This window comes from Contarinia nasturtii, unplaced genomic scaffold (genome assembly GCF_009176525.2).
Source record: "Contarinia nasturtii isolate CC-2019 unplaced genomic scaffold, AAFC_CNas_1.1 Cnas_scaffold_630, whole genome shotgun sequence".
Taxonomy (NCBI): domain Eukaryota; kingdom Metazoa; phylum Arthropoda; class Insecta; order Diptera; family Cecidomyiidae; genus Contarinia; species Contarinia nasturtii.
In genome coordinates, this window is record NW_022197981.1 from 1690510 (window position 1) to 1702440 (window position 11931).

The 11931-nt window shown below is 34.7% G+C and overlaps 1 protein-coding gene across 1 annotated transcript; it reads right to left on the bottom strand.

The window, feature by feature from the left end:
* Positions 1-251: 251 nt before the first annotated feature.
* On the bottom strand, positions 252-3701 carry LOC116340108. The gene has a single exon (XM_031766342.1). It carries the CDS (start codon positions 2673-2675, stop codon positions 1101-1103), a length of 1575 nt encoding a protein of 524 aa, XP_031622202.1. The 5' UTR covers positions 2676-3701; the 3' UTR covers positions 252-1100.
* Positions 3702-11931: the final 8230 nt, after the last annotated feature.

Genomic DNA, 11931 nt, shown 5'->3' on the forward strand with positions numbered 1-11931 from the left:
TTCAAGTGAGAGAAATATCTCTTTATTTTTATATAATATCCAAAAAGTATAAGATCATTATTCTTTAAATCCAAATAAACATTTTTGATTCAAGTATTACGCATCAATTCCTTTCATAGAAATAATAAAGTTCGTAAATTGGATTTTGAATTTATTTTTATTGTATTTAGTTTTCAATTTTCTTTTTCTTTAAATTTCTCTTAACAAACTATTGGATCATATATATATACTTTTTATCATAAACTGTTCCTGGTTGACACATTTTTTTTTGTTATTTTATATTTTAGCAACGAATTTTTGCCCCTGCGGACAAGAGAAGAAAAATCCATTCTCCCCGTAATTACTTGAGTACTTACAACAACTGTGTACTTTCTTACATAAACATTAATTTTTTTTTGAAAAAAGTTTTATATTTTGTTAAAATTCTACTGGTTTATTTTAAGGATTTCACAAATTGAGCATCCATAAATGGATTTATACCAAAACACTAATTCCATATTGAATGCCATTAATTAACACTGAATTTACAAAATTACAATTCATTTAATTATTTTCGATCAAAATGAAGATGGTTTATACCAATAGCGAATGCAGTGCGAATGCAATGATTCATATTTGTGGCCCAATGATTATTTCCACATCAAAAACAATAAAACTCATCCTCAGTCTCGATCGCATCAAAATAAAAAGTAAAGCTACATTCTTTTGCACAGTAAATTAAAGAAAAAAGTACTGAAAAAGTGTTGAATGAAAAGTAAAAATGAAGCGAGCATGAAGTGTGTGTGTGTGTGTGTTTGTGATGTACCTTAATATGTCGTTCCAGTCATTATTAGTTAAAACCTTCGGACGTACTAAACTTGAATTCGATTATTTTCGTTTCCTAAACTAAATTAGACCTGATTTCGGATATTCATTTGATATCCATGGTTTTGAGGTTGTTTTCATTTTCTTCTTCTTCTTCTCCTTCTTCATTTTTCTCAATACAGTGACAGCCAAATATAGAAGTTTGTTTTTCTTTTTCTCTTTCGAAAAAAAAAAAAAAATTACGCGAATACGATATAAAGTGATTGAGCGATGTAGATCGTATTCAAATCGCGGTATTAATGTGCATTATTGTATTGTTGTTGCGAATTGATGGCTGCAATACGATGACCATAATAGCGACTGACCAAAATGCGTGGATCAATGGTTGGTGTGCCGGCTGCTGCTGCCGCCGCCGCCGCTGCTGCTGATGCATTTGCCAAATCCAAGTGTTGTCGAATTTTCGGTGCAACTTCCAATTGATGATCGTTGTCATTGATTGAATTGTATGGTAAATGAATGGATTCATCTTCAATGTCGCACATATGTTGTGTGCTCGAGTATTGGGTGCATTTTTTCGTTTTCATCATTGTTTGATCGTCTTGTGATTCATTGTATTCGGCCAAATCGGTTGTTGCCGTTTCTTCGCCAATTGATCGTTGATTTATATCGGATTTTGTGTTATTCGATGCCGTATCATCGTCGACAAACAAACGTAATTTATGTTGCCTATGAAATTGTTCTGCATCAAAGATGCTCCGATTATTATTATCACTTTCTTCGCTCTCTTCAACATCAATATCTTCTTCAATATCACAATGGGTGATTTGTTGGATTTGAACTTTTGTACGAATTGGTTTTTCGTCGATGTCATGATTGTCGGGTGCAAGCAATGAGGCAACATCAAATTGTCGCTTACGTGCCGATGATCGATGATGTGATACCGTTGAAAATACTTTTGTCGTTGCGGTTATATGATGTTGTGTATGATGCGGATGATGATGAATCGGTCCGATGCGATTTTGTTCAGGAATGCCCGGTTGAAACATGCCATGGTGATTTCCAATTGCATTCATCCATTGTAATGCCGTTGAAATTGGTGGCGGTGTTATTGAGAGTGGTGGTGGTGACGGTGAATCAGTTCCGTCATCATCCACCGATAATCCCATATGCTTTCGAACTTTTCGTTGTGCTTTACGACGACGAAAATCACCTTTTTTAAAATCCTCCAAATTGGCCGTATGAATTGACCAATAATGACCTTTACCATTTGCACTACGACCGGCTTTCACAAAACAATCATTTAACGATAAATTATGACGAATACTATTACGCCAACCAGGTCCTCGGCTTCGAAAATATGGATAATTGTCTAAAATATATTGGTAAATATCCGATAGAACGAGTTTGCATTCGGGCGAATTTAAAATGGCGATCGCAATCAAACCAATGTAACTATGCTGTGGCTTTGGCTCTTCCGGTTGAAAAACCCGATTATGAAACAATGACATGGACAATGCCAATCGTGGACCGTACGGTCCCATTAGAGCGGCTGCCGCTGCTGCCGGATAATTTGAACAAATTTGTGGCATTGGCTGCGAATATTGGGCACAACGTAATCGTTCGGCCATCGCATAATTGTACAATTGAAAGCGATAATGGTCGAGTGACAGTAGACCAGATGGTTGAATCGATGACATTACCGTTGGATTTGGCGTCGGAGTTGAAGTTGATGTTGTCGATGATGGTACTGGACTGATGGCCGTTGAAGATACAGACTGCTGAACGAAAGCACTTTCGTGTGAATTTATTGAATCGGTTTGCGATTGTAGTGGTGCTGCTGTAAGTGCCGATTGTGGCATCGTCAATGGCATATTGATTAAATTGCGGAAAAATTCGAAATTCGTATGTTTTTTCTCGAGTTTTTTTTTTCTTCGTTCGTTCGTTCAAAGAAGGCTCTCAATATTTTCTATCTGCTTCTAACTTGCTGTTGCTATTGTATCGATGCGCGCGTTCCAATTATTATTTTGCACACACATAAATATATGAACAAGAACAGAAAAAAAAAACTTATACGTCAATGTTATTCGTTGTTTGCTCGTTCGCTTTAATTATTTATTCTTGTGTTTTATATTGTATCCAAGTCACTATACTTAATTTTCCGCGTCTCTCTCTCCCCCAAAATGTGATCGATTGCGTCTTTCTCTTTTCGCCTTGTTGTTTTCTTTTTACTCCGTTCGTTTGGCTATGTCTCTCTTTCATACACTTAATGAATATGGAAATAAATTTTCGTCACAAAATGCAAATTTTCTATTTACGCATTTGACTATGTACACGATCTTGCCAAAAACACTTGCACTCTTTTTTTTTCGTCAAGTTATTCTTTGTTTAATTCCTCCGTTCTTTAACGACGTGATCACAATCGGCAATGTCAAAGGTTTTTCTCAGCTCTTACTGTTTGGTTCACAAAATGTCTGTCTGTTTGATTTTTGATGATGAAGTTGCTTGATATGCGCGCACAAAAAAGTTCTTCTTCTTTTTTCCCTGGCTTTGTAACAAAAATATCGTATAATAATCAATTGCTTTTATACGTTGATATACACAAAAAAAAAAGAAAAAATTTGAGAACAAAAAAGTATAACTGTTGCGCACGATAAATAAATTATATTGAATTGAGCTTGATGACACAAACGATGTCAACGTTTAAGAACTAAAAACGATTCTATGGACTTTTTTTCTCGACGGGCTTGAGCAACTGAAGAGATGTGTGTGATTCGATCGGCACACAAAACTACTCTAATGTAATCGCACAATTTGTAGCACATAAACGTATTTACATCGGATGGTATGGCTGCTGTGTTGCTGTTGCTGTTGGTGGTGCTGATGATGATGATGCTGCTGCTGTTTCTACTTCTATAGCTGTTTCTGTTTTGTGTTGTTTTTTTTTCTGCTTTCCCTTCTTCCCTCCTTTTGTTATTTGCATTTTAACGAAAAACAAAAACATATAACAGCAGCCAAACCAACCAACCAACCAGCCAGCCAACCAAGCAACCAACCAGTCAGCATAAGTAATGGGTATACGAATATTTGAAAAGAAAAACAACAACATATACACGACGAGTGAGCGAGATGGCACAACACATAATACGATACCACATCAACATAATCATCATTCAATCCTGTTCAATAAGAATAACAATATACAAATATGTATGTTATTTATGTACCCGAAAATTCTTGCCCCGATTGAAAAGCGCTCTCGACACACACACACACGCAAACCTATACAGAAAAACAGAAACACAAACACAAGCGCACACAATCGTTATACCTCCTCGTATTTCACACGCACACACACAAGCCACGAACAAATGGCTCATTCGGATTCGCAGGACCGGGATGAGACGAATGGAGGAAGAATGAATAGAATACCCGGAGAAATCATTGTTAGGAAAACATTAAAAGGGAGATGAAAAGAGACAGAGAGCGAGAGAGTACTGAGTAAGGATGAAATGAAAAAGAAAACAACATAACAACAACAGTCGAAAAAGAAGAGCAAGTTTAAGCAAGATGCAAGCGCTGCACAACAAAAACATCATACACACAACACTCTAAGTGGTGATCATTCAAACAGCACGCACACTCATTCGGTCGCTCTCATATGTTTCTGTATCTGGTCGGGTGCGCCATATCCAAATCAGCAAAAATTTGTGAGCGTTCTCAGCAACGCATCAATTTTCCAATGTGGTGTGTGTCTAACATTCCATTTGGCAAAACCTCGCTTCCAAAACTAGCTACAGAATTGATATTGTTGCTTTTTTATTCCACATTATACACTATATGACGTTCAGTTTTCACTGCAAACATAGACAAAACAAAATCGCTTCGTCCCATTTCCACTCTCCATCATATTTGCTCCACACACACACATACACAGTGCGCGCGTGCATCAACGGTTTGAGGATATAATGCCGTATTTTCTCTCTCTTATTCGTGAATGGAAAATGGATGTGTACAAACATTTTGTATCGTTGAGTTTTTGTCATCCTATTTTTTGGGTACTGCCGCCACCGCCGCCGTCGTCAGCGTCGCGTATACTTGGCACTCTCTCACTCTTCATAGTGATTGGTTTGATTTTGTTGAGGGTAAAAACAACTCAACGTAACTCATACATATTTTCTTTTGTTTATATCATAACAACGCCAACAACATCCACTCTCTCGCTCTTGCGCTACGCTTCGGAAACGAACAAAAAAAAAATCAACAACATGCACCATAAATTTGACAGTATGTGCGCTGTATGAGCGAGAAATATGCAATACTGTCGAATGGTTCAGAGAATTTCTGGGTTGGCTAGAGCTAGAGGGAAGTATTACATGAATAAGAGTGGATCGCTTGTTTTTGTTTTCGTTTGTGTTTTGCCATTTTTCTTCATTTGTGTATCACATCTTTTCTTTTGTTTTCACACTCCTACTTCTTCATTTTTCTCATGCTATGCCGTTGTAGTTTTTAACGTTTTTTTTTTTAGTTTTTTTTTACAATCTCTCTTTCTCTATCTGTCGCTTTAGCTATCACACTTATACTCCTCAGCATCACACTTACCAATTCAATCAACTGCTCTCTGGCAATCCAGAAGAAGAGGAAGAGATTATTATGTGCTTTCACATTAGCACCATTGAGAACACATCAGCAGATATGTCTTTATGTTTTTCGATTGCACACCGGGGAGAGCCAAAAAAAACACACACGTAACCAATACACAGTGTTATAAACAACCAAAAAGCATCATTATGTACAAGTACGTCGAGTTTGACAATATTCGCTCCCCTTTCTCTGGGCAAATAGCTATTTTTCGTATCTTTGTTTGACACAAAGTAGCTTCACCATTCAAATTCAAATTCAATACAATATGAATGCAAAACGATGTGATGAAAACATTTTATTTCAGATTTATTTGCTTCGTTATTATATCATATTTTACACTCGTGTTTGAAATATAATTCATTTTTTGTCAGTCACAAAATGCGCGAGTCATTTTGAATCGCAGACACGCCACGACAGTTTATCGTATATTGTTTGAGACGAGAGAGAGAGAGAGAGAGAGAGAAAGAGCGAGAGATTGAGAAAAACAAGAAAGGAACCAAAGAGCACAAAACCACCGCCCTCTTTTTGATACAGTCGTTTGTGCCTGTTTGTAATTGAATGCTTAGCTGTATTTTTATTCAATAGACCATTGTTTTGCATCAGCATCGTTAAACTTTCTCATCGAAAATTCGCAACGGAAATAATCAGCCAACATTTTTGTCAATGTTTTATCTTCATTTATTAAAGCTCCACGCTTAGAATTTTATATAGGTAGTAGGTCCTTACAACGTTGAATGGCATTAAAAATGTTCAATTTCATGAAAAATCTCCGTTGCAAACACATCTTTTTTTCGACTCAACTTTTCACTCATATAGATTCAATGTTGAGTAAAAAGTGCCATATTGTTCGTGTAAAACCGTTTATTTATTGGAAAAACGGTTGTTGTAAGGAAATTGGAATCCAATTATAACACATGGTTTACACTGTTGGTTGTTTCAAATATCGATGCGATGATGACAATTTTGTTACAGCGTGGTTTAATTTTCATGCTTAAACAAATGGTGACGAGCTGAAGTGGTAAATTGGTGTGTGGCTCGAGAAACATAAAATCTTTGTTCGAGTCTCGTTTTCGTGAATCTTGTTCTCACGTGTGACCGTTATGGAAGCTGAATGTAACGAATAACATGTTCGCATATGTGTGTGTATATTCAGAACAGTTTGTGGCTTCACTAAATCGTGACAATAACATTAAATAAATAAATACTCGAAAAAAGAATGAATGAATGAATGAATAACAACGACAACAAAAAAAACTGGGCTGAAAATAATAAATGAAGCGTGAATTTTGCTGAGAAATAATGTACTGCAGTAGGCATATTATTTGACGAATCGGTCGTCCCCGGGGTGCGTGGAGGCTTTATGATTTCTATTGTTTAATTCAGGCGCGCGTGAGATAGAATCCTCACCAAATGTTGTTGGTTGAAATACATAAACAAAATATTTTGAATTGTTGAGAAATTAAATTTTGTGTCGAAATGCGTTCAGAATGTAGACTGCGAGCGAGTGAGAGCAAAAAGAAAGCCAATCGAGATATAAAATATAGCCACGAGAGAAAAAAGAAGAAGAAGAAATAAATGTGCAAAATACTTACGGCAAAATCACCACCCAGTATACCAATTGAAAGTGTGTAGTGTGTAAATGATTCCGGTTGTGTTTATTTCTTATTCGGTGTGTTGTCAATCGTTTGTTCAGTGGTGAACGAGAACGCCACTCCCATTTCTTCATTCACAGCACGCTTCCACTCTACACACACACACACATACACACAACTCAACGACGAAGCATGAGATTTTCTATTGTCATGTTCGGTCGGAGAGAGCGATGCTATTGAGTGTGCTGAAGAACTGTTGAAGTGGGCTGGCTTTGGTTTGATTTGGTACACATACACGCAATCATCCATTAGAGCATATATGTGTGTTTGTATTTGTGTGAACGTGGATTTGAAACTGGATGTCGATGTGATTTAACGCATGCACAAAACACTTTCTCATAAGCAAAATGTTAGCTGATAAACACTTTTTATCCTGTATGTATATATTGAAATAGAACAAAAAAAAGACATATGTGCACCACACACACTTTGGTGTTAATGATATTTGCTATCTTTTTCTTGTTGTTTATCATATCGCAAAAAAAAACCACGAACATGCAACTAGCGCTGAGAACTTCCGATATTGTATGCTGCTATATATGAAATTTCGTCAACTTTATGACCAACATAATCTCTCTCTATCTCTCTCTTTCTCTCTATAAGATACGAACAATAAATACTTATTCCAAACCGCACGATTTTCAACATGATACATACACGGACATAAAGTTGAAAATTTTGTTTGCAATTTTTAATGAATCACTAAGTTGTTGCGAGTGAGAAAATAGAGAAGTTTGTGATTTATAATGAGCTACGATACCAAACGAATTACAACTTTATTAAATAAAGAATGTTATTTACCGAAATCAAAAAAAAAAAAAAAATGTAAAATAAATTTATTTGTCATGAAACCCGCTGATGTCATTGAAGTATATTCTGGTTTTAAGTTGATCATAATTAATGAGGAGCTTCAGTAAAATTTAACAATTCTGTTGTTTACGATGTTCGCATTTCAAAAACGAAAATTAACCATTTCGATTCAATGAAGTGCATCAATTTAATCTATAAATCACACATGAACGAGAAGTTTTACCAACCAAATCAAATGTGTACAAAATCGATGTGAATATATAATGGCGACATTGATGCGAGCGCTCGGTGATGTACAATCTTTAAATGTTTAATGATTTACGTTTTATGTCCTCGAATCGGAAGCATAATGACGATGATAAAATTGAGAAGGAAGTGCAAAATTGATTGGTTATTAATGGTTGCAATTCATGAACAGTGTGTGTGTGTGTGTATGTGGATGTATGCATTAAAAAAAATTGCACATGCAACATTAAATACACAAATGTTAAGCAGTATTGGAAATGTTTAGGCTAATAAAATTCATAACGCATTCCGTGCACATGCACGCACAAAACATACAAACAACAATACACGTTGTGTACTTGATTTCGTTCATATTTGTTGGTACATATCATATGTGCATCATGGCCATCAGCCAGCAGCACGTTTAATACAAACGGCGACACCATTGAATAGCAACAGTGGCATCACATAGCCAATTTGATGCGACATGGCTATTCATTTTTATTGAGAATATACACGTATATTTCTCTCCAGTATTTCATGGCTCGTTCAGCTGTTATCAGAGATACTCACTGACCACAGGATTTTGCATGCATGCACACGAAGCATAAATTAGTAATGCATGCAACGATTTTCTCGGTGCAGATAAATTATTGTGAACTCTACGACTAGAGGCTATATTTCTAGGGAATTCACGCGCCACTCTTTCAAAAATATTGCTAGAATAGATAAAGTGGCACTATGTGATATTCGAACGCAAAAAGAACCCAACTGATTTATTTTGGGACCATATGAATTTGTCATTTTGGCTGTCACATTTAATGGAAACGCCAATCTCGTTTAAGGTGTTTTCACTTATTTTTCCATTATTATCACGGATATTTATCGATCACTAAAGAAATATGTCTGTTGACGGACAAACATTGCACAAAACGCTAAATATTTACCAAAAAGCAAAATTAAACAATACATAAGCTAACAACAACATCGTGAATTGCACCTTCAAGTACAGTGCAAACATTGGAAAAATACGCATAAGATATTTAATGTTCTAGCTACTTAAGCTTCTGCATTTTTAATCATCACAACTTTTGCCCATTCATTCATGTGGACAAATGCATCTCTTCAATTTCGTTCCGATTTATTGAAACTACCATTTGTGCATCGCATCCAATAATAATTCTCATTCATAAAGTGCTTGCACATCATTGTTTGAAATCACACATACTAAGCGCATATTATTGAACAGTCATTTGCAAAATGACTGACCACATCTTATAGACATACAGAGTGAATCACTATGTTTAGATTCTTTACAATATGTGCAAGTCTTTTGAATAAGCATATATTTATTTTATAACATACACGTTTTTTTTTACTTTGAATTGATGTAATTTATTTCATTCTTACAGAAAATAGATTTTATCATCGATTTGAATTCCTTGAAATATGACAAGTAAAATATTGTAAATTCACACTACTTTGCACAAAGATCCGTTTTACCTTGGTAATGGCCAATTTAAAAATCAATTCTTCATACAGCAAAATCTTAAATTCAAAGGAAAAATTACACCCTAATTATTAAAATGGATTTGCTAGAATTTGAAAAACTAGACCAATGGAGAAATTTGGTAATTTAATTTTTCTGCGGTTATGACGGAAACCCTAAAGAGCAAGGACTCGATGTATCTATATAGATAAATTTGAAGGAGAGAATATATTGAGCTGACTGTTCATTTGAAATGTAACGAAATGGTACGCTAAATAGGAAATTTCGATTGTATGACAACCGTAAAAGTAGAATTTTAGATGTCTACATTTGCGGTTTGGTCCCACACTGAGCATCCAAATTGTTGTTTTCACACAATCGAAATGTCCCATTTAGTATGCCATTTCGTCTCATTTCAAATGAACAGTCAGCTCAATATATTGTCTAATTTTGAAGTGGCCACGGTCTTACCAAAGGAATACCGTTTTTTAAACGAGCCATATTTCGATGCAATCGATTAAATATTGTCAAATATATAAAATTCACGGGGATTACCATTTTCAGTCATAAACAATTCTAATAAATCCATATTGCCCTCAGAAATGTTATTTACTGATTATCATCGATATTTTATTTTAAAGACACCTAAATCTAAATACTGTACCGAAATAGATTTTAATTGACAACGTTTTTTGTTCAAAATTGTCACCGCGGAACTGTTTTATTTAACCACTAAAACCATTGACATTATCATTAGAAATGGAATCATATTCAACTTATAGACCATAGAACAATTTTCCACTCAATTATTTTTGAGTTTTGAACCATTAGGGGCCACGGAATAACGTTTTTCATTTTTAAATGTCACGAAAAATCCTTGCAAAAATTCTATATGTATAAAAAATATTCCAAACAAATTTTCTTGCCCAGATTCTGGGTGGTGTTGTATCGATCGATTATGTGCGAAAAAACGAACAACAAAAACTGAACAATATTGTGCGCAAATAACAATGCCACTCAATTTACAAAATGAAAAAAAAAAAAAAAATACTCGGCTGTGTAGATCTCAGTAGATAATTGAAAGTTGTAAAACAAATACATTCACTTCAATCGAGTTGTGAGTGGTGTCAAGAAGAAAACGGGCGAAAAAAGCGAAAGAAAAGCCACATGTCTATTGACTTAATATCGATGTGCTCGCATTTTGTAATCATTAAAATGTTCAGCAGCTATTTAAATTGAAATTGATGTGTTTGATGTGTGTTTATTTGCTTTAAAACATTTTTCTCATCGCTTCTTCGTTGCTTCGGTTTTTTTTCTCCTTTTCTTGCTTTTGTATCTTGTAATTCTCTCATCAATTTTTCCGTTCAATATTTTTTTTTCTCTCGCTCGCTAAGACAATATAGTGAGTTATTTGTAGAGAATCGAAACAAAAAAAACGAAAAGAAATATGTACGCGAGCTTGATTTCTGTTCATCATTATCGACATCTTTGTGCTTTGCTTATTGCATGTGAGGTATGTTGTTGTTGTGAGAAAGAGATTTTGTTTACAAACACCTCTTTCAACGTGTCAATATCACATCAACACAGTGATCTTGCGACTTTTTCACTGAAAAAAATACACGAGACTGAAATGAGTATTGAACTTGACATTTTATTGACACACGTTCAATTGAACTTTTATGTGGGCATTCGACAGTTTGTCGAACACCTTTGTTCCTATGACATACACAAAAAGGCACTTTCTATAATGGAAACAAAACATTCTTGAGCATATTTTTGTTTTCAATCGTGGAACGTGCACAAAATCAACAACGCTTGTCATATTTTGCAAATTCATTAATTGTAAATTAAATGCGCAACAAATGGTGAGTGAGCATTTTGAAATGGAATATTCCATATGGACCATTTTTTTAAAGAAATGATTTTTTTTTTGTAATTAACTGAGCATTTTCGCAGTATGTTCTTAATTTTCATGAAATTTTTAATATATTACGATAGGATTTGGACAATTATTATTAGAGAAGTTACTTTAATTCGCTTTAATTATAAAAAAAATACATATATTCTCTACAAATGTCTTTTAATTAATTCCGTAAAAAGCTTATCTGAACTAATGCTATTTTGTGATGGTTACAAAAACCGTAAAAAAATCGAACAATTTCCATGCCATCTCTCCGAATGATGGCATTTATTCAATTGTTTTTACGTTTCTTGCGGATAAATTCTAATATAAGAATTTAATTACGGTTCAAATGAAATCCGATTACAGCTTACGAATATTATAGCGCAAAGTTTTTTTTTGTGTAAAAT

Excerpts from the sequence above, each read along its gene's own strand:
- LOC116340108 (XM_031766342.1), bottom strand. The coding sequence starts at position 2,675 with ATGCCATTGACGATGCCACAATCGGCACTTACAGCAGCACCACTACAA.